Here is a 23,992-nt window from a genome sequence, read left to right as displayed (position 1 = left end):
TGTAATTCTTATCCATGCCACTCTGCTTTGTGTATCTTTGTCTCTTTTATTAACTGAGAATACTAGGGAAGTATGTTATTTGTTACATTTACTAAAGAATGTTTTGTATTTCTTCTTTATTTTAATGATAAAACAATAATACAAGAGGAATGCTTTATATTTCCCTCTCAAAAAATTCACATCATTAATTTAACATTTTTGTGGATCACTCCAGAGTCCCCACCTCTATCTTAAGAGTATCAAACTGGGGGTGGGGGGCAGGGTGGGAGGGGTTAACAGTCAGATATTACAACAGCATTTCCCTAGTAAGCTAAATAAGACACTAATAATATTTCTAATTATTTCTTAAACATGCCTTGGTAAAAAAAAAAAAAAAAAACAGCACTTACCTTTATATCACTCTCTTTCAATTCAAGTTCAGTCCCATCTTTGTATTTCACAGTGTAAAGATGGGTTTTGCTATCTTGGCTGAGTACTTCCACTTCATAATAAAGTGAACTCCCAGGCCAACGTCCTCTTACTACCTCACCATCAGCAAATTTCCTGCTTGGCATTTTCCAAAATTAATCTGAAAAACAATTTAAACAACAATTACAATAAGTATATGCAGAACTGACATTTCTACCTTTTCTGTAATTACTAGATGTCTTCCATGCCTGAAATGCTCACCTCCTCCCACTACATTTCCCTGGCTTCCTTCAAGACTCAGTTCAAATCCCACCTCATCAGTTGCTTCTGCTTTCCCTTTCAGATTACTTTCATCTACTCTGTATATATCATGTATTTACCTAGTTATTTAAAAAGTATCCCCCATTAAAATGTGAGCAGGGAATGTTTGATTTTTTGCCTTTCTTTGTACCCCCAGTGCACAGTGCCTGGCACATGAGGACCTTAATAAGAGTTTGTTGACAGGTTACCATACACAGTAACAGCAGTATTTTAACAATGAGCAATAGTGAAAGACTTTAACTACTGATCAATACAATGACCAAAGATAATTCCAAAGGACGTAGGAGGACAAATGCTATCCACCTCCAAAAAGAAAATCGATGAACTTCTGAGTGCAAACTGAAGTATTACTTTCCCACTTTAATGTTCTTGCCTTTTTTTTCTTCAACATGGCTAATACGGAAATGTTTTTGCAGGATTTCTCATATTATTTGCCTTCTCAATGGGAGGGAGAGGGACAGGAGGGAGAGAATCTGGAACTCAATTTTTCAAAAATGAATTGTTAAAAATAATACATTTTTAAAGGAATTTATTTTAAAAGGGGATAAAAGAGTTCCAGGGTACCAGTGTAATAGCACCCCTCCCCCCAAAAAAGTGCTTGTTAACTGTTAGGTAATATGTAACTTCATAAAATGTTAAATTTCTGTTAATTCACCCAACTCTAAAATATTAGAACTAAATAAGACCTTAGACCTTAGAAATCACTCATCTCTTTCAGCTACCTTATTTTACACAAGAGAAAACTGAAACTCAAAAGGTCAGCAAGTCACTTTAAAGGTAAATCTCCTTTCTTTTAATTGGAGATGGAGGTGAGGAGATGGGTAAATGTTTTGGAATATTTTATATGTTGTCATAGGTAGGCCATGTATGAGTTGGTTTTACTGAACTCTTGGTTTTTGGCATTTTTTTCCTCTCTCTTCCAAGTGAAAGCCTAGTGGGTAGGAGGGATAAATATACTCAGAAATGAACCCAATATATAAAAAAGGCAACAAGTGATAAAGAAAAACCAAGGGCCAAGCTTAAACCAGCCCAGGACTCTTTTCATACACTGCATTTTAAGGTCTACTTTATAAAGCATGGTCTGGCACTGTGTTGGGTCTACTTCCTGATGCATACTTCCACTTATGGGCTACAAAGGAAAAAAAAAGTCTCTCCAAATCTATAAATGAATGCCAATTTTGCCTAGAGTTGAGGTAACATTTTCAATTCTTACTTGTAGCCCTACGAGACAGGATTCAAATTATAATGTTAATACCTACACTATAATGCATGTGGTCTCTGCTTAGGTAGGTACTGTTCTCTACTAGATCATCATATGGAATTCTCTGGTGCCACAGTCCATATCATAACAAAAAAACTTCTTTATCTCTTTCAAAAACTAGGTTCAGCATTCACCTGCCACTTAAAATACTTACACCTAAATACTCTTATATTCACAGATCTGCTTCTCTGTTGCCTATTGATGGGGCCCTGCTAATAAGTCTCAGTCTTGGATTATTCCCACTATACCTTGGTTTTGCCCTTATTCATTCAAAGCTGGAGAAAAATATCAAAACTGTACTGATTGGGTCCATTACAAAATTATGTTAATAAATTTCAACAGCACCCTCACTGAGGTGGGGTAATCCCTTCCCCAACTCCCTACTCAGTTCAGGATCCTACTGATCACAGCAGTTTTCCACAAATTCTCACTACTCCTCAACCTCCCATGGTTCACTTTTACCCTGCACATCTAAGAACCTTGTCTCATATTTCACAGAAAAATTTGAGTTCCCTCTTATCCCACCTTTTCTTCATCTCAGATTGTACTGATGCTTCCCACCATTATCTCCTCTTTCAACCCTTGTATCACATGAAGAGGTAGCCCTTTTTCTTCCCAAGAAAACCCTTCAAAATGCAAAAGTGATTCCATTCTATCCTGTCTTCTCCAGAAAACTGCTCCTTCTATCAGCCTTACTCTCTCACTAATCTTTTATCTTTTCTTGTCTACTGACTCCTTTATTGCCTACAAACATGCCTGTGTCACTCCCATTCTCAAAAAAACCATCACTTGATCCCTCGGATCCCCACTGGCTATCATTCATAATCTCTCCTCCCTTTCATGGACAAACTCCTTAAGTAGACTATCTACAAGAGGTGCCTCCGCTTCCTTTCCTCTCTTCTCTTATTTTCTGCAGTCTGGCTTCTGACCTCATCATTTGATGCTGCTCTCTGCAAAGTTACCAGTGACCTCTTAAATCCAATGGCCTTTTCCTCAGTCCTCATCCTATTTGACTACTCTACAGCCTATTCTCCCTCTGTACTACCTTACTTCATGACCTCATCTCCTTCCATGAATTCAATTATTATCTCTACACAGTGCTTATCCAGAACTAAGCTTTCCTAACCTTCAGTCTCACAACTTAAAATCCCTATTTTAGTAGCCTGTCTATTTTAAAATGCCTATTTAGGACTGGATGTCCCACTGACAAATTAAACTCACTATGTCCAAAACTGTACTCATTATCTTTCTTCCCTCTTCCTAACTTTCCTGTTACTGTCAAGGTCACTACCATCTCCCAATCACCCAAGTTTGCAACCAACCAAAGTATCATCCTCAGCTTTTCACTCTCTATCACCACCCACACCCAATCAGTTGCCAAACCCTGTTGATTCAACTTTTATGATATCTCTCATACATGCCCCCTTCTCTCCTCTGATACCATCAGCAGCCTTCAAGTCTCATCCTGAAAGAACTATTATAAAAGTTGTCTGTTTGGTCCCCCTGCCTCAAATCTCTCCCTGCTCCAGACCATCTTCCACTCAGCTGTCAAACTGATCTTCCTAAAGTACAGGTCTGATCACATCCTATCCAATAAACTCTAACAGATTCCCATTACTCTTATATCAAATATATAATTCTCTGACATTCAAAGCCCTTCACACTCTTGCCCTTTTCAACGTTTCTTGTCTTCTTACATCTTACTCCTCCCCATGAGCTCTTAAAACACTCCACCCTCCCAACATGTTCACTGGCTGTTCCTCATGCCTGGAATACTACCTCCTGCCTCATCTCTGCCTCCTGGCTGCTTTCAAGTCTCAGCTAAAATCTCACCTTTTTTAAGAAGCCTTTCCTGATTCTTCCTTTCAGTGCTTTCCTTCAGTGATTATCTCCAATTTATCCCATATCTATTTTGTTTGTATATGAGTTTGCACAGTCTCTCCCATTAGACTGTAAGTTCTTTGGGAGCAAGGACTTTTTGTTTTTCTTTTTTTTTTTTTAATCTCTAACACTTATCAAATTACCTGGCACACAACAGGCATTTAATAAATGATTTGTTGAAAGGCAAAAACAGGATCCCCACCTTCATTTTCACATTTTACTGAGACAACATGCAAGCAACTTTGTATATGCAAGACATATAGTGTAAATGGGCATCACATGTACCTACAGATACATATAGTTTTGAGGATAAGCTCCTTACCACCCAATCCCATTCCACCCCACCAGGGACTTTCTAAGATGTCTTTAGATCCCTTCACAGTGCCCAGAACACAGCACAGGTTTAATAAATGCTTTGTGATAAGTATGTACATCTTCATTTGAAGATAGAGAGCAGGAACAACTAGAGGGATCAGGAAAGCCTTCTATTATGTTCAATAATTAACTGATGATTAATATAGGTAATATTTTGGTGTTTAAATTAAGCTAACATTTTATATCTTGGCAACTATTAGTATAGAAAATTAAACGTCATGGTGAAGGAATTTTCAAGTAATGTCTGAAAAGCAAGTCAGTACTGATCTCATAGGATTTGTATCTGGACAGGGTTTTTTTTAAATCAAAATTTTAACTAATTAAAAAGATGTTTATGTGACATAAGAACAGAAAAGAACTATTGCCAACCTCTGTACCATTTTATTTTGCCCCTGAGAGGGATTTTTTTTTAATAAAGTCTCCAAGTTCAGGAAAAACTAGAAAGATTTTATAGATGGGAAAAGTATAGGCCAGAGAAGCTGGACAACTTGCCAGTGTCCATAGACAGGAAATATCTGAGGCAAGAATTCAAGCCAAGACCTCCTCGGACTCTCAAAGGGATGCCCTGTCCATTATGCCATGTCACTTTTAATTCACATATAACTTTGCACATAATCATCATTATGTAATACAAACATCAATGTTCATTAATAACATCAAGTAAATGTTAATAATCTAAAATACACAATCAAGAGAATACATTATGATCATAAAAAGTACTGTATGTATCTTCTTTCTTCTATCCAGTTTCCCCTTATTATATACTGCCAAAATAATCTTCCTGAGGCACAAATCTAATGTTACACCCACACAACCCTCCACCTCCGGGGTGGCTCCCAATTTCCTAAAGGATAAAATTTTGAAGAAAAATACAAACTTTCACTAAGTGTGGTATTTAAGAACATCCACAATTTCACTTATCTTTTATTTCAGACCACTCCCCTTTATAAATTCTACATCCCCACCCAATCTGAACACCATTGTCCAAACTTAATATTGCATTTCTACAAGCCATCTCTACCTTCCAGATTCAATCAGGTATCACTTCCTTTCCCTAACTTTACAGGATCCTCATAGGCATTAGTTCTCCCTACCAATGAGATTTTCCTTGAACTACTTTTATTTGTATATATGTCCTTTCCACTCATTAGGGTCTAAGTTCCTCAAGAATGAGGGCTGTTCCAATTTCATCTTTGTGTCCTTTGTTAGCAGGCTAACAGAGCCTTGCACAAAGGTCCTTAATAAATGCCCATTAAATTGAATTTCTTACATCCAGTGCTCTCAAAGGTGCCCAAAACATGACTGCAACTTCCTGCTTAATGAAGATATTGCTGTATTCTTACAGCCATAAGGGAAGAGATATTCAAATATACACACACAGTCTTGGTGCCATGAAGACACTCTTCCTCCAACTACACAAAACTAATCTATCTATAATCTCTGGCAAAACAAAATAATTTAGGAGGAGGTACAGAGTACATATGCAACATAAATGAAAATATACAAAGCCAGGAGATAAATGAAGGCATACAAAGTTATATCAACAAGTCTCAGAGGCTGAGTGGTGAATTTTGGAATATTATGTGAAAAAAGGTAAAATATTAAGGAAATTTTGATTATATTAAGTTAAATATGCACCTCCTCTGTTCTGCATAAAGGCAGAAGTACTTTCACATTTTCTTTTCAGGCTAGCAATATCTAAATCTTCCCCCAGTCCTCTGCAATAATACCAAGTTTCTAAAAGCACCAAAAATAAAGAAAACCAGAACTAGTATATATCCATGCCATAGGTATCTCAAAAATTGTACACACAAACCACACATTTTTTACATGTACTTAAATATATTTGTTTCAAGTATTTTTCTACTACATTTTCCATCATCACGTGCCCACAAGTTTCCTTTAAATTAAAAAGTATTACCACACTAGCCATGCATTTTTTGAGCTTATCACAAACTCACAAATTTAGAGATGGAAAGTACATCATAGGTCATCTAGTCCAGGGTTGTCAAATACTGGTGCCTAGGGCCCACAATACTCCCAGTGCAGCCTGAACCTTATCAAAATGTGAGATACATTTAATAAAAATAAGTAAAAATATAACAGTTTAGGTGGATTTGAAGTTTTCTAAGTCAATATGTGGTCCAGAGGAACATATCTGTATTTGAGTTTGACACCACTGATCTAGTCTACCTCCTTCCTTACATATGTAGATAACCGAACTTGTCCGATCAAGGGGAATAAGAAGCACAGCTAAAATATTTGGGCACAAGTACTCTCACTGATCCTACACTCTTTTCCTCTACACAGAGCCCTCTCCGGCTACCTCATGTAAACCAAACCAAACCCCTCAAAATATCTCAGCAATATTTTGCATAATCCTGCTTTCCCCAAGCAGTAAAACTATACAGATGTTCTGCAAAGCAACTCATCTTTTCCATGGACAGGTTTTAGAAAAGAAATAAAAAAATCTTACAACTCCTTTTCCCTGTCATTTACTACAAAATAGTAGTCACGTCCCAATTTGATGTTTAATTGGACAGATAAAAGGAACCAAGTCACAGAATTTATACCCATTGTGCATGCTTATGTACCCCTTTACTTGAATGGAGAAAATGGTTAAGATATATGTACATATTCAGGTATTCTTGCATAGACTCAATTCAAATTTGATTTTAAAGCAAAATTCCGTACCTTAAATTCAATATCCTCACTCCTATTATTCCCCTGGAACTCTTCTCCATTAAACTACAAGTCTACTCTGTTCCCAGAAAAATTTGACTCCAACACGCTAATAGTTCTTAAATTTTTTGCATTCCAATGAAGTCTCTATCTACAGCAGAAGTTCTTAAACTTTTTTGTGGAACCCCTTGGCAATGTGGTGAAACCTAAAGCCTCCTACTCAGAATAATGCCTTTTTAAAAGCTCAAAATAAAATACATGGGATTACACAGAAAACTAATTAAATCGAAACAAGGATGTTATTTTTATCCCATCCAAGTTCAGGGTTCATGTTCCAGGTGAAGAATCCCTCATCTTGTCCCCAATGTCAAGACCAGACAGGCTTGGTTACAGAATTATTTTTTTAATGACTGCACTTTTTTTTAAATGCCTGGAGATCTAAGTAACAGAAAACAACTGAAAAAACACTTTTTAAGTTTAGAGATGCTCAACTCTTAATTTAAAAGTGGCACTCTGTCAAAAACCAGACTGTCACAGTCACCTAGGAAAGGGGAAGCACACTTCTCTCTGAACACTTCACTGAGGGGCTGGATTAATCAATAGTGGAAAAATGTCAAGGATGTTATAATATTCTGCAGTCTATGTTATAATTCTGTAATATATGCTTGACATTCTAAAACACTTTGCTTCATAAATGTCTTTGTAATTTCCTAAGAATGGATGTTATAAGTTCTAATTCTTAGCATTGCTTCACAGAGTTGGTCTGGTTATTCTTTTTCAACTCCAATCATCAGCAAGAGGAAGAATGAAATTAAGAACATTATAACACCAAGTGCGCTAGTTTTCTTGTGAATTCCCCAAACCAAAAAGGCTATGCCAGCCATGAAGGGAAAATAGTGACTTTAAACCTTGCACTAAAAAAAAAAAAAAGTACACAATTTCCCCCCACAAAACATATCTATATTCCACTATTATATTCACTTTATAAACGACAAGCAGGCACAGACATAGTAACTTATTGCTGAACTGAATGCTAACTTGTGACAAGTATCAGAGGTTGGAAAGAGGAAGTTACCTTAGTGTCCATTCATGGGCTGGTTTAACGTTTCTCCTCCGCTGTCTGAATGTCCTCTGAGCATGTATCAATTTCAGCAAGTAATCAACATAACCACAAGGTCCAGGTGTTACAATCCTTTCTAAACTGCAAGCCTCGGCTAATTAAAGCACTTCCCAGCCAAACTGCCCTACGCAACAGCCACTTAATACCGGCAAACCACTTTCTTCAGAACAACCCAGTCCAGCTAAACCATCAGGTATAATTATCCCCATTTTACAGACAGAAAGGAAACTCAGGCGCGAAGCTGACAACACAAGCATTCTTTCCACTTCACCATGTGCTTTAAAAAGTACTTTTCGAGGGTAATAGTGTTTTCAACGTCATCTAAAGATTGAATCCTAGGTTGGAATCATGACGAAATACGTATCCATGATACATATGAAGTCAATAAACATTAAGTACGGCGCTAAACGCTGGGGACACAGAAAGAGGCAAAAGACCGCCCCTGCCCTCAGAGAGTTCACGAAAATGAGTGTTCTGGAAGTTCAGATCTCAGCCACAAAGCTCTTCGAGGCCCCAGGACCCCGTCTTTCTTTCCAACAGCTCCTCTCTAAGTTCGCATCTCCACAGGCATCGACCATTGCGGGCTGCTTTTTAATCGGCGTCACAAACCCACGCGCTAATGGGAGTTTAAAAACAAACACAAGCTTCTCCATCCCCAACTCCGCATATTTTCTCCCGGACCTCTTCGCTCCCCATGCCCTGTCCCCAGGTTTCTCCCACCTTTTTGTGGTAATCCTACCCTCCCCAGGAAGCCTTTCCCGTCCACCAGAAGCTTTGTGCTCTCCCTCCGACCCTCTCCAACCCATCTAGGGCCCGGCAGGTGGTCTCCCCCTTCCCGGGTTAGACTGTGAGCTCCTCGAGGGCAGGGCCGTCTTTGGCCTCTCTTGGTGTCCTTAACATTTACTGCAACGCCTGGCACCTAATGGGGGCCACAGGAAATGCCCGTGGTCGTGACCTGATGAACTAGGACCGCCTTCCCCCAGCCCCGGGACGGACTCTGAAGCATTGCCATGTCAACCCCTCATCAGCCTCTTTCTCCCACATCATCACCCCAAAGGAAGGGTACAAAATGGGGGGGAAGTCGCGAGCCATAAACGCCTGGCCGCTGGAAGATGCGTACCCCAGAAAGCCCTCTCCCCCACCGCGGGGCGCCGCTGAAATGGAGGGAAAACGTCAGTCATTTAAAGCCCCAGGCAGGCACTCCAAGGCTCCACGGGGCGCGCGTGGCCGCCGGGCCATGGGAGCCCCCCGGGAGGGTGGGAGGGGGCGGAGAGCCCTCCCCCTGACCCCCAGTCCGGGCCCCCTCCAGGGGAGCGCGAGCCACGGCTTCAGGAAGGCTTAGAGCTCCGGGTCAGTTTAAACCACCGCGGGGGAGGGGGGGAAGAGGGGAGGAACCACCTCTCTTCGGCGGCGGGGGGAGGGGGTCGCTTCCTCCTCTCCCCCCATCGAGGTGTCGAGATCGAGGCAGCGGCGCCCACCCCCAGCCGCAGCCTGGAGTCTGCTCCCCGGAGCGGGGGCCGCCCCAGACCCGGCTTGGGCGGCTGTTCGGCGCCCGGTCCTGGGGGAGAGGCATAGGGCGCTGTCCCCAAAGGACACGAGAAGAGGAGCGGCCCCCGGACCCAGCCTCCGCTCCCCTGGCTGCCCAAGGGAGGGACGAGAAGAGTGGGGGAGGGGGGCCTACCTGCAGCCGAGGCTCCAAGGCGGGACACAAACATCCAAAAAAAAGTACGGAAAAGTCAGCCCGACAGCGGCGGCGGTTCCGGGAGCGCGACTCGCCTCTCGCCCGCGCTCTCGCGGCTCCCGCGCTCCCGCGGCTCCCGCTGCCTCCGCCCCTCCCGGGGGTCGCGCGCGCGCGCGCTCCCGCTGCCCCAAACCACCACCACCCCCCGCCCTTTTCCCTTCCTCTTCCAGCCCCAAAACGTGCAGCCGGGCGGTGGCGCCAAAACTTCCGATTGGTTCCTGCCTTCGGTTTGAATCGTCCGCCTTGCAGCGGATTGGCTGCGGGCTCCTGGCGTGGGCCGGGACGAGGGTTTGTCTCTCTCCCTCTCCGCGGGCCCCTCCGAAGAGCCCTGCCCTCAGCCAGAGAGCCTGAGTCGGAGATCGCGATCGGCGAGGTGGGGCGGCGCCGGCGGGAGCCCTTGTGTGGCGCAGCTTTATCTCGCCCTCGCAGACGCCCGTGCGTCTGACCCCAGACGGCCCCTCGGGCTGGCCCGCTTCTTTGGCGCTCTGCGGCGAGCCGCGGCCGTACCGCGTCTCAGCACCTCGGGAGCCCAGGCCCCCTCCGCCTGAGCGCAGCCGCGTCGGGCACGCGCTGACACGTGGTTTTGTATTCTCTGCATCCCGCCACAGAATTCCGCCCCCGTCCCAAGCCTGCTCTGGTCGGGTTTTCACGGGGTTCCTTGGGGTTGGCTACGCAGGAGCACTGGGGGCACTCTCCCATCTAACTGTACATTTCCGGAATTCCACTGATAGGACGTTACGGCACTGAGACCTCTTGGATCGTCCTCCTGGCGCCTAACAGTTTAAGCGCTTAATAAATGTATCCAGAACTAGTCTCAGTTGCAGCGGGAGGTGTGGGAGGGGGAGGGGAGGGCCCGGGTAATTAGACGAGTTCATTTTATACAAGAAGAAACTGACATACGGAGAAATTGAAGGGACTTGCCCGACGTGGACCTGCCAGTCCTGGAAGAGGAGAGTTGGCTTGAAGTGAGGGAGGGCTGCGCGAGGCCACCAGCCTCACCCTCTCCTCCAGAGCATCCGATGGGTCCAGGGTCAACACAGGGCTCAGGAGGGCTGCAGGTAGCCCGGGAGACTTAGCCTAAGATAAGGTCTTTAACGAGTCTCAGTTTGAGCCAACCCCTCATTCAGTGATTGAGGCTAGGATCTTAGAAATTCCGAATCCAACCAACAAGCATATATGAAGCCCCTTCTGTGTGCCAGATACTCTGATAAATTGTGGGAAAACAGACCCAAAAAAGTTCCTGTTCTTAAGGACAATCTTATGGCAAAGATATGCATATAATTATGAGAGAGAGAGAGAGAAGTAGATAGAGGAAGGTGCTATGTACACATACAGGATACATTGACGATAAACCCAGACTGAAGACTCTAAGGAAGACGGGAAAAGGCTTATTGCAGAGAAGATGGCTCTTTACTGGATTATCAGTGATATACTATCCCACCTAATAAAATACACCCATTATGTGGTTAGGAAAAAAAATGGAACCCCTACATTGGAGCCAGCCTTGCCTACAAAGGACAAGCAGAGGAGTGAGCTACTTTGAAGCCAGCTAGATTCATTTCACCTTGTTTCCACCACAAAGACTTCTGGTTCATGTTTCTACAGGCTGACAAACCGGTTTGTTTTTTCTTCTCACCACAATCCTGTGAGATTATCCCCATTTTACAGATGAGAAACCAAACTAATTTTAGAGAAATAAAGAGACTCACCCAAGATCAGGTCAAGGAATGAGGTTTCCAATTCTGTGTGATTCTAAACCCCAGACTCTACAACACTAAATCTACAAGAGTATCATGTAGGGTACAGGACACCCTTTGGGTACTTAGTAAATTTTTTAAAAAGGAAAGATATCATTTTGCTATTTGGGTCTAGGAGCTCTTACAAATTCAATTTTTTTTCTCCTAAGAAGTTTATCTAACTGCATGTCCATTTCTGTCTTTTTGACCAGGAATTTTTTTTTTTTACATTTTTTTTAGAGTTATCATGAAACAAATGGTAGAAAGATTCATTTATGAAGGCTTAATACAAAATCATCGAGAGTATTTAATACTAAATCATGACTATCTTCTACAATTTGCCAAATTTCACAAAGGTCAAGGCTGGTATGAGAACAAACCTTCAAGGTTTTGTCAAACCCTATGGCCTAAGGTGTGTGAGAAGCAGCATAGAAAGATTTCTAGCCTGGTTTGGAGACTAGGCTTCTGGTTCTAACTCTTAACCAGGTGAATGACCCTAAACAATTCACATTCTTCAGGGACTTCAGTTTCCAAGTCAAGGCATAGCTGTTTAAGAGGGGAAGAACTGGATTTGGGGTTTAGAATTCTGTGTTCTAAGCCTAGCCCTGAGACTGGAGCTAAGTGAATGTAATCTCTGAGCCTAAATTTCTCCATCAGTAAAATAAGAATCCTAATACTTGTACTACTTAACCTCACATGGTAATTACAAGGAAAGTACTTTGTAAACCTCAAAACGTAGTGTGAATTTTTATTTGTAAAATGAGGGAGCTGGGGTTGGCCATAGAATCTGGAGCAAGAATCCAGAGCAAGCACTAGAGATCACCTAGCCCAATCCTTTCATTTTGCTGAAGAGAAACGGAAACCCAGTGATATTAAGTGATTTTCCCCATGGCTAATCACATAATAAATGAAGATCTGAATTAAAGGCACCTGACTTCAAGCCCAGGACTCTTTCCACTGTATCATACCCTCTATCATCTCCAACATTCCTTCATAAGCTAACATTTTATGAACTACTTCAAAGTTTCAAAGTAAATTGCTTTATCCCAAATTTGTCCACCAAAAAGGATCAAATTGTAATCATGGTATGCCTCCTTTGTCACAATCACTTTAGTGGCAGAATGAAGGATAAATTGGAGCAGGGAGAGACTTGATGCAGGCAGCCCCATCAGCAGGTTATTGCAGTAAAGCCTAATGTTTGAGGATGAAAGCTTTCGCTAGAGGGATGGCATTCCTACTTTAAAGGCCCAGCAAAGAACTTCACCAATTTGGCTTGGCATCAGGGTGATGAATTTGTGAGCCACAATAACTCTACAAATCTATTTACCAAGTTATAGCTGTTTTGCACTAATGAAATCACAGGCCTTTAAAATAAGGAAGTTTATTATTTAAATAAATTCCAAAGTGAATCTTTCTTAAGTCATGGAATACTTTTTTAAACTCAACAACTGTTCCCCTATTTATGTTTGATAATTGCCAATTTCTTTTATTTTAGAAGTGTCTTAAATTGGAGCAAACCTGTATAGTATTACCAAATAACAGAAATTATGATACTGAGTCAGTATAATACATCTAGAGGCTCCTCCAAGATAGGGATTTTTTCAAAAATTCTTTATATTTGTGTCGCCAGTACCTAACACAGTGCCTGTCACATATTAAGAACTTAATAAATGCTTGTTTGACTGATTGGGTTGTGAGGAAGTATGGCACGCTGAACAGATAGCTGGTCTAGAAGTTAGAAAGGCCTGAGCCAAAGTATAGCATCTGACACTTAACTGTATGACGCTGAGCAAGCTTTCAGTGGCCCAGGCAACTTTCTTAGACTACAAATGGTACAGCTGGTAACCATGGGGAATTAGTAGAAGAAATTATCTTAGCAAGAGTTCTCCATAACAAATAAATCACTGGTCTAGTTCAAATGATAATAATAATAACATCTATCTCCTTCGAATATGATTTTTATTGACTCGCAAATAGTGACTCATGACATTAGTACTTCTTCATATAATATATTATAGACTCCAAACCTATTATTTCAAGGTTCTTATGGAGTAGATAATTCCAGTGTTCTAAGTTTGTCTAAATATATTTTAGCATTTATATCTTTTAAGACACTGACCTGCCTATAATTTGTTGAGTAGTTTTAAATGAAATGACTTCATTCTAGTCTTCTATTCATGATACTAAAACCACAGTGAGTGCATTTGTGTTTTAGAAATTCTTTCATACCTAAGTGTGCTTTTACAATAAGATACTTCTGTAAAAGACATGATCAAAAACGCTATAACCAGGAAAGGATACTCAGCAACGGCTGAGCCCTTGTAACAGCTGGCCAGCCCAGGTGTTACAGTGGTATTCCCCAGATAGGGAAAGAACAAGAAGATCTCTAATGCATTAAGTGGTTTCACCCATAGAGGATTTATGGGAAAGAATAAACAAGGCCCACCCATCAGAGGGGAAAACCCTCTTTGGGGACTCTCTCTCTCTCTCTCTCTCTCTCTCTCTCTCTCTCTCTCTCTCTCTCTCTCTCTCTCTCTCTCTCTTACTCACTCACTCACTCACTCTGTCTGACTCTCTCACTCTGTCTGACTGTCTCTCTCTCTGTCTGACTCTCTCTCTGTCTCTCTCTCTGTCTCTCTCTCTCTCTCTCTCTCTCTCACACACACACACACACACACACACACACACACACACACACACACACACACACACAAAATGAAGGCCTAACACAACAGCAAGGGAGGACAGGAAACACCAATCTTCAAAACATCTCTGGAAGGGTAGGTGCTATTATTATCCGTACTAAGGCAGACACCTTCACATGGCTAGAGTCTGAGGCTGGATTTGAACTCAGGTCTTCACCCCAGGACCAGTCCTCTATGCACTGCTTTCCTAACAACCTCTAAAATCTATGAAATTTCTATATATTTTTGCTGTTCTCTACCCCTTCCCATCCCTACCCTTAACCCCCTGCCTGATGAGGCATGGTGATTTAATACGTGGCTGAAAAAAAGATTGAAAATACTATTGTGGGGGGCAGCTAGATGGTAGAGGGAATACAGTGGAGTCAGGAAGAGCTGAGCTCAAATCCAGCCTCAGACACTTACTAGCTGTGTAACCTTGGCCAAGTCACTTAACCCCAAGTGTCTTAAAAAAAAATATCGTGCCACCTCATTGAGAAACAAAAGAAAAAAAATCAGCTTCTTCCTCTCTTCTATTAATGTCTGCATGGTTTTAATAAAAGTGGTGTGGACCAAAGTAACAGAGGTGGTTCTGTTTAATAGAGGTGGTTCTGTTCTGGAGAACCCTGTGTCATTTGGCTTTGGGTAGATCCAAGGATGTATAGATAGGCCTGAGAATACAATCAGCTTTAAGTCCTAGGAGATGGGATTCTAAGGGTGCTTAGAAAGAATAAATACCCCTCCTCAAAAATCTCTTCCACCCAAGTTTCTATTGCCTGAAATTTTGCAAATACCACCAGCAGAAATAACATATTGGCTTCATTATTTATTTACACCTCATCATGAATTATTTTTTATCCAGTCTTTTTCTAAGAACAGGTTGGAAGGGGAGAAACATAGTGAAGAAAGGTGTCTCAGACTTCAAAGAATTGAGGATTCAAATGAGGTTCACCAAGCTGATTTACTATTCCTCCTCTTGACACAATCTACACCTGTCCAAACTGACCTATATGTTGCTTCCTGGTATGGATCATTTCTTCTCCTATTTTTGTGCCTTTGCAGAGTCTATCCTCTCATACGAGAAGCTCTTCCCGGTTTGGCAATCCTTAACTCCCTCCAAGACTCAGCTGAGGGGCCTTTCCTAATCTTCAGGTGAGAATCTCCCACCTATGTACCTATGTACCAAGCAAGCTCTTGGAAAGCAGGGCCTCTTTTCAGTACTTTTGGTTATTGTTTTTGTATCCCAGCACCTCTTCTATTGTCCCTCCTTTCTCCACTCACTGGATCAGACATTCACCATCTGTCTCTTGCCTGGACTTCTACAATCCTCTTCTAACCCACATCCCTGCCACAAGTCTCTTCCCGTTCTCATCCATCCTCCAATCCAAAAGGATTTTCCTAAAGGGCTGGCCTGATATTTCCCTATTCAACAAATTCTAAGGGGTTCCCTCTGTTTGGCAACCCTAGCTTTTCAGTCTACTTACACAAACTCAATCATCTCACTCCACTAGTAAAAGTGGCTGCTATGAACACTTTCACATCAAGTTCATTTCTGAAAAGGGCATGTTTGGGGTATGTTGCCTGCAGTCATGCTTGCAGGACACGGGCATCTAAACTGGTCAGGGTCACAGGCTGCCCTGCCTCCTCACCTGACTCTCTTCCAAGAGTCATTGCCTTCTCTACTTTATCTAAGGTCCAAAAAGAATAAACATAAAAATGAAGAAACAACAAGGCCATGCATTCCAAGGGTTAAAGTGCCCCCCCCCCACGACTTACATTTTTTTCTTTTGCCTGTCACTGGGGAAGAGAAAAGTTAAGTCTGTTAGAAATGGTTTAAATTTTCATTGTAAGCATATCTTGGAAATCAGCCAGCTACAAATTATGACTGATTTCTTGTTTTCTTGATTAACTCAAGTTCAAAAAATAAGAAGAAATATTCATGTAGATTAAGCCTAAAGGTATGTTATAGATACATTTTTTTTCAGAGAGTTGGTTGTTAAACATTTACCAGCAGACCCCTCCTATGTACTCTCAGTTCCAACTCAGAGTACAGCCAAGTAAAAGGCTGTGAATAGAAAACAGTCCTAGAGGTACTGGGAGGTTCAAATGAGATGGCTGTCCAGCATTTCGCAAACCTTAAAGCGCTATATAAATGCCAGTTATAATCATTGTCTTCTTATTCGCCTACCAGACCTGTGCTCCCTCCCTCCTGCTGAACTCAAGTGGTGCTTATAGAGGTGTACAGGAGTATGCTGAGAAATGTGTCTGTGTGTGTAAAAACATGCACACTTTGAAGCTGAATCTGCATGAACACTTTCTTAAGTCTAGATGCAGTGGATAGAACTGGCTCAGATGCTTACCAGGTGTGTGACCCTGGGCAAGTCACTTAACCTATGTTTGCCTTCATCCACTGGAGAAGGAAATAGCAAACCACTGCAGGATCTTTGCCAAGAAAACCCCAAATGGGGTCATGAAGAGTCAGACTTGACTGAAATGGCTGAACAACTAGAAAATCAACAAAACAACAAGTCAAGCCCTGATTTGTAGCACCAATTTCCCAGGTGTAAATGTTCACACTAAAAGTATTACAATGGACCTGGAAGAGCTGACTTTACCATATCCCTAGTCACAGACTACCTGTACAATACATTCTCTGAATCAAGGGTAGGATCCCTCTGTTGCACTTTATCACCAAGTTCCAGAAGCATATGAGTTGGCAACTGACCAGTAGTGCTGAAGATTGAGCTCCTATTGGCCAGTCCCCCTGTTGAAGCAGATCAAAGGCGATATTTTGAGGGAATGAGCTAGCAGTTGTAGGGAAGGAGAGGGGAAGAGGAATTACTAGTCACAGCTATGTGGAAGATGGATTGGAGAGGAGAGAGATGGGTGGTGGTAGTGGTGGTGGTGGTGTTCAGTCGTGTGCTCTTCTGGGCTTTTCTTGGCAAAGATACTGGAGTGGTTTGCCATTTCCTTCTCCAGCTCATTTTACAGATGAGGAAATCGAGGCAAACAAGGTGAAGTGACTTGCCCAGGGTCACACAGCTAATAAGTATCTGGGGTCAAATTTGAACTCAGGTCCTCCTGACTCTAGATAGGGCTCTCTATGTGGTAGGAAGGCCAACTGGAGAGCATTACCCTTGTGCAGGTGAGAGATATATAACAATAATAACAATAGCTTGCATTTTATTTTTTTTGTAACAGTCCTGTGTGGCATTTAGTACAATACTGCCTCCTTAATAGACAATAGTCAGTGAACTGTCCTCAGAATCAGAAACTTCTGGATCCCTACCTGGGACAGCTTTCAATGGATAGGCAAATTGCTTAATCTCTTACTTAATAGACCACTGGCTGGGTGGAGATCAATTAAGTTTAAAGATAAAGCCAGATTTATAATCTGGTATACTGTGGACCCAGCACACAGGGCAAAAAAAGTTAAGCTCAACTCTCCTCTTGTCTCTAGAGGACCAAAAGCACATAATCAAGGGCTTTCATTTTTGAGAGCATTACATGAACCTTGACTTTACATTACCTTGACTTTCTTGTGCAAGACCTTTTCCTAGTAAAGCTTTGCTGTAAACCTAATAAAGCAGTGCTTCAATTTAGCCATGAGTTGAAAGCACAGAAACTTGACTCTACAGAATTCATTATGGCATTTATACCCATTGTGTAACCTTGGAAAGTACCCTAAAAGAGAGAAAAGAGGAGCATTGGGGCATCTTTTTTTATTTTTTTAATGCAGAGAAGAAAACAAGGAAAACTGAAATAAGCAATACAGCTTTGAAAGCTCCAGGTTGAATTTATTATATACTTAAAAAGAAAAGCAACTTGTACATAATAGAAATCTTCAGTTTCACGTATAATCCCCTTTTTCTGTTCTACTACAACAATGTCCATTTTATATGATATTTGTTAAGTTCAGAATAAAAATTCAGTTCAAAGTACCCTAGACTAGTCTAGAAATTAGATGACATTCATTTGTGGACTAAGGAAAACCACATTAAGTTTTTGTACCTTGGTTTCCTTATTATACTTCCTTATAAACTCATTGAATTTTAGAGTTAAATAGCAAGTAGGATATATTAAATGGTAGTTTTAGATCTGGAAAGCCCTTTGAGGTTATCTAATCCATCCTCTTCATTTGAGGAGGGAACCAAGGCCCAGAAAGATTACATAACAGGTGTGTTCATCCTTCATTGTCAAAGAAGACCATGCCATCAGAGAAATGATGACATGACTTGCACTTGACTTTGTTTAGAGTGAGGGAGGGCTACATACCAGGTAGTGAGTGGCAGATCTGGGTTTTGATCTGAAGTCCTCTAACTCCAAGCCGCTAAATGGAGGAGAGGGAGAGGTTGAAGACTTGACTCAGCTTTGTCTTACTCCAATCCAATTCACAAACAAGTTAAGACGTCACTTTCACGATGTCATTGGTCCTCTTCGAGAACCAAGGACGAAGGGTCGTTCAGTGAATAGTGCCAGACCTGGAGTCAGGAAGACTCATCTTTCTGAGTTCAAATATGACCTCAGACACTTACCATGGGTGACCCTGGACAAGTCACTTAACCCTGTTTGCCTCAGTTTCTCATCTGTAAAATGAGCTGGCAAACCATTCCAGTATCTTTGCCCCAAAAAAAACCCAAATAGGGTCAGGAAGAGTCAAACATGACTGAACTACAACAATAAACTCCGACACCAAATCCAGCATTCTTTCTGTCTCAATTCCTTATTTTACAGGTTAAGACCCAAAGAGTCTCCTGCCCAATGTTAACAGGCTAGTTAGTGGTTCATCTGTAACTAAACATAGGACTCTTCGTCCCCCAGTTGTACCATTATGCTGCTTTTCTCTTTTTCTATATAGCTTTGCATCAAGCCAATGAACCTAGAGGAAAACAGAGGCTTTATATGGGGAAGTGATTCCTATGTTGACCTTCTAGGGGAAGACTGTTTTGACTTGGCAAGCCAGATAGTCATCACCTGTTAGAGTCAATGGTCATGTTGGCCTTCTGGGGGAAGACTGACCTGGTCTGGCAAGACAGATAGTCATCACCTGTTAGAGTCAATGGTCATGTTGGCCTTCTGGGGGAAGGCTGACCTGGTCTGGCCTGGCAAGACAGATAGTCATCACCTGTTAAAGTCAATGGGGCCCTGTCACAGATATGACTGAATACAGGCCAAAAAAATAAAGCTCTTGACCAGAGTCTCCCTCAACTTTTTACTTTCCCTCATTCCCCCATATCTAATCAGTTGCTAAGTTTATGTCAAATCTACCACTACGGCATCTTGTCCACTCCACTGACTAGACCACCCCTCTCATACAGGCTCTCATCTCCTCTCATCTAGACTCTTGAAATAGCCTACAAATTGTTCTTTTTTTTCCAGGTTCTCCTTTGGCCAAGCCACCCCACACACAGCTGCCAAACTGATATTTCTAAAGCTGTGATTGACCTAAAGATGCCAAGTGCTTGACCTGAGTAAGCTAGAAGATGTAGGTAATAGAATATGAAAGATGGAAGAAATCTCAGCAATCCTCTTGTTCAACTCACTGTATAAATGGCAACACTGGGGCCCAAAGGGGAATGAGACTTGCCTCAGGTCACACAAGTTAGTAGGTGTCTGAACAGGATTTGAACCTTGGTTCTCTGTCTCCAAGAAGCACAGTCAGCTCCTTTCTGAATACTAGAGAGGTTGAAAGGGATCACAGAATAATCACAATAATGCTAACCCTAAAAGCAACCTATCAATAGAGCAGGCTCTTGAACAGAGAGTTTGGAGAGAATAGGAGTCTATAAAAATAGTCCAGGTGATTGATATAGGGGATAAGGGGATGACTATAGTGGAGTAGAAGACGCTTGTTGGAGATATAGATATAGAAGAGATAAAACTTGATAACTAGTTAGATGAGGGAAGACTGGTGCAGGAAAAATCAGATGTCATCAAGTTTTGAAGCCAGAACCTGGACAAGGAACAGGAAGGGACCCTAGAAACCTCCTGGTTCAACCCCTTCACTTCAGAGATAAGGAAATTGAGGCCAGATCGGTTAAGTGCTTTGTCCAAGGTTATACACTCAGTACGTGTCAGATACAGGATTTGAACCCAGGTCCTCCTGCCTCCAAACCCACAGTCTTGGTGCTGTGCCATGCTGCCTCTCTGGTTAGGAACATGGACCAGAGGATTCCAGTGCTCTCAAGAGAGGCAGGAAAGCATGGAGGGGCTGGTTTTCTCAATACGGTTGAGTCCCTAGTGAGGTACCTTGCATATTAGCAAAGCCTTTCCTCTCATTTCCATTTAGTTGACATAATTTAAGTCAGTATGTTTAAGAGCCTTATCCAAGAGCACTCAGCTGGCAGCTCAGCACAAAACCTGTCACCCCAAACCAGTGCCTGGAGAATACCTTCCTGCCAGGGCTCTCCCCACTAGAATCTTAGCACTTTGGAGGGGGGTCTCAGTGTTAATAGGTAAAGCAGATTTACTGATCATCATTTTGTCTCCTGGGAAGTTAAAACAATGTCCTTCAATGGGAGCCCAGAATCCTGCACCAGGGTTGATGGGCTGCAGCCCAGTAGTAATTAAAGTTGTAGGTAATGAGGTCAATGCATCTTTATCAGCTGGGTAAAATAGCAAGTGTGGCAATGTTGCTCCCAAGCTTTAAAAAAAGTGACTCTATATTTCCTCTCATGAAAATAACAAATATGACCTGAGCAGAGATAGTGGAGGGTAGAAGGCCTGAAGTGCTATGGTCCATCAGGTCAGAAGAATCGGACTCAACTGAATGACTGAACACCATCATATTTCCTCTAGAATCAAATACAGACTCCTCTATTTGTCATTTAAGGTCCCTACTGTTCCTAACACACCATACTGTATCTCCTTTCAGCTGTACCCTTTACCTGGAATGCCCTCCCTTCTAACATCTACCTCTTAGAAACCCTCCCTTCCTTCAAAGTTCAGCTCAAGTTCCAACTGGTACTTCCCCAAGTAGTTAGTGCATTCTCACTGTTTCCAATTACTTTTGATTTACTCTGTATATTTTTTGTATTTCCTTATCTGTATACATGTTATTTTCTCTAACAAAATGTAAGCTCAATATGGAAATATGTTTTTCAGTGCTTCAAAATTGATATCAAATTGCTTGCTTTCTCAAGAAGTAGAGAGAGACAGGAGAGAGGGAGAGAATTTAGAACTCAAATTTTTTTTTAAATGATCAAAAATTTTTACTAGTAATTGAGAAATATTTTTAAAAATAAAAACAATATAATTTAAAAAAACAAAACATAAGCTCTTTGAGAATAGGACTGCTTCATTTTTGCCTATATGTCCCTAGCTCCTAATAGTGCCTGGCATATAGTAGGCAGTTAATAAATGCTTGTTGATTTTTGAGTGATCTGAGGACCTGTCAATACCTATTCTATCACCTCTGGGAATAGCAGAGAACTAGGTGATAGCTATCTAAGTAGTAGAACTTAGGGATGATGAGACAGGTAACATTCAGTCTCACATTCCATTACAACAGGAAACTGAGTCCCTATGCTTACCTCTTAAGGCTTACCTTCTCTTCAGATTCTGCTGAAGCCTGTTCTCCTCCACAAAGCCTTCACCAACCACTCTAACCCCAAGTAAACTCTCCCTCCCTCAACTCCTACAGAACACTCAGTCTGTTTTGATACTTAATTCTTTTTTCTATGACTTAACTTTTATGTGTTTATATTTTATATAGCACCTGGACATGCAAGATAAGTTTGTTTTTTAAATTTCGAGTTCCCAATTTTTCTCTCTCTTTCCTGCTCATTGAGCAAGCAACTGATATGATATTAATTGATGTGCTATTAATTAATATGATATTAGTTATACATGTCAAATCATACAAAACATTTCCATATTAACCATGTCACAAAACAAAAATAAAAAAATAAAGTGGGAAAATGATACTTCAATTTGCCCTCAGAATTCATCAGTTCTCTCTCTGGAGGTGGTTATCATTTTTCATCATGAGTCCTTCAGAACTGTACAAAACACGTTTCAAGGTACTTTTTGAGTCTACAAATTCAATAAAAAAGCATAGCTCTCAAGCCCCCACTGATGTATTTGCTTTTGTAAGTTGACCAGAAGACATAATTCGTTCAAAGCAAAGCTATGTACTGAAATGGCATAGCAAGAAACATATAAATAGAACATTTCCCCCCCATAAACCTGGGGCACATTATCCCACAAATGTACACACATCAATAGGAAGAGTCCACTCATGGAACTATATGTAAAGGAAAAAATTTATGGCCAGAGCAAATATATGAAAGACCAAACACATAAAAAAACATGCTACCAAGGCACATACATGAAGGGGTAACTCATGCTTCCAACACTGGAGGGTCACTGCCTGTCTAATAGAGATGTCATCATGCTGACCCTCTGGGCAAGCTTCTGACTTATCTCCCATGACACATAGTCTCTCTAGGCATTGATCTATGCTAGTATCTCATGTAAATGAATGAGTAAGGAGGAAAGGGCGGGAACAAAAGCTAATCTTTGGGAGCAAATTTATTTTTTCTTTAGCTTAACTATATTATAAGTATATGCATCTTTTCCAGGAATTAAGTTCCATCCTAAAATCATCTCTCTATTAAGCTCCTTGAGGATTAGAACTGTGTCTGAGTCTTCTACATAGGTGCTCCATCAATACTTATTGAATTAAACTCTTTCCCACTGTGAATAAGCATTGGTTGAGTGCCATCTTTGATGATGGCTTTATATGTACAATTAAATCAGTTAAATCATTCCATTTAACTTCCATTCTCTAATATGGGTTTTCCAAGCAGCAAAAGCTATATGGAGAGGGGAGGGCTCATTTGTTCTCTTAGCTGTGTAAGAATTCTATAGTAAATTAGAAAATAAATATTTTGGTAATACCTCAGTCCACATGGTGAACATAGATGTAGCATTTCTGAGAGGCAATCTGGTTGAATCTGAGAGGCCATCTGGTAAAATGGAAAGAGTTATGGAATTGTTTGGCATTTAAAGCCCTTTACAATCTATCTCCAGTCTCCTTTTTTACATCACTCCCCTTCAGGCACTCCTTTCTGGCCCAAAGGGCCCACTTGCTCTCCTCCACACATGACACTTCATCTCCAGCTTTTATGACTTTCCGTAGGCTATCCCACATGTTTGGAATGTACACCCTTCCTCACCTCTGCCTTTTAGAATCCCAAGTTATCTCTCATGTATTGCTTCTTACATTCCTAATCCTACTAGTTAATATTCCTTCCCTTCTCAAATTTTCAAGTCTATATTTATCTAGACTGAGAAGTAAGAGTGATCCAGACTTTGACATGCAATTGAGAAGTTACTGAGCTCATCTGCCAATACATGTATCTGGGATAGACATTGCAAATCAATACTGAGCTGGGTTCAGAGCTGAATAGGTGGACTGGATCACCTTTAAGAAATTGCATAGTTCTTTTAATGTCCCCAAAATTCTTCCTAAAACAAAGGTTCATATGCATATGTATGCATCTATACATAGATATACATACATATATACATACATACATACTGAGAGAATTATGAGAAAACCCTAAATGGGGCCAACAAAGAGTCGGACACGACTGAAATGACTCAACAAAAATGTCACAGGGGTTGTATTAACAACTGGGAATATGAAGAAAAGTTTGATTTAGGAGATATCACCTGAGCTTTTCCTGGAAGAATATGAGCTAGAGATCCCAAGAGGTGGAGGTGAGGAAGGAGGGCTTTTTGAGCAGAGAAAACAGCCTGTGCAAGGACCTAGGGGTGGGA

General features: G+C 41.3%; 1 protein-coding gene across 3 annotated transcripts in view; it reads right to left on the bottom strand.

Moving 5' to 3' along the window:
- The window catches only part of LBR (lamin B receptor), a 40,297-nt gene extending 29,201 nt beyond the window's left edge, over positions 1 to 11,096 (bottom strand). Inside the window, exons 1-2 of one of the 3 annotated variants that reach the window (XM_072647721.1) lie at positions 9,730 to 11,096; positions 390 to 568 (exon numbers count right to left, since the gene is read on the bottom strand). In XM_072647721.1, the coding sequence (XP_072503822.1) occupies positions 390 to 554 (165 nt within the window). In that variant the 5' untranslated portion in view covers positions 555 to 568; positions 9,730 to 11,096. Of the gene's footprint in view, positions 1 to 389; positions 569 to 8,003; positions 8,810 to 9,168; positions 9,257 to 9,729 lie in introns of those variants that run through there. The other 2 variants (XM_072647722.1, XM_072647723.1) reach the window with 2 other exon arrangements.
- Between the last annotated feature and the right edge of the window lie 12,896 nt (positions 11,097 to 23,992).

This window comes from Notamacropus eugenii, chromosome 2, assembly GCF_028372415.1.
Source record: "Notamacropus eugenii isolate mMacEug1 chromosome 2, mMacEug1.pri_v2, whole genome shotgun sequence".
NCBI lineage: Eukaryota > Metazoa > Chordata > Mammalia > Diprotodontia > Macropodidae > Notamacropus > Notamacropus eugenii.
The sequence above is the reverse complement of the archived record's forward strand: the minus strand, read 5'-3'. Positions and strand labels throughout refer to the sequence as shown.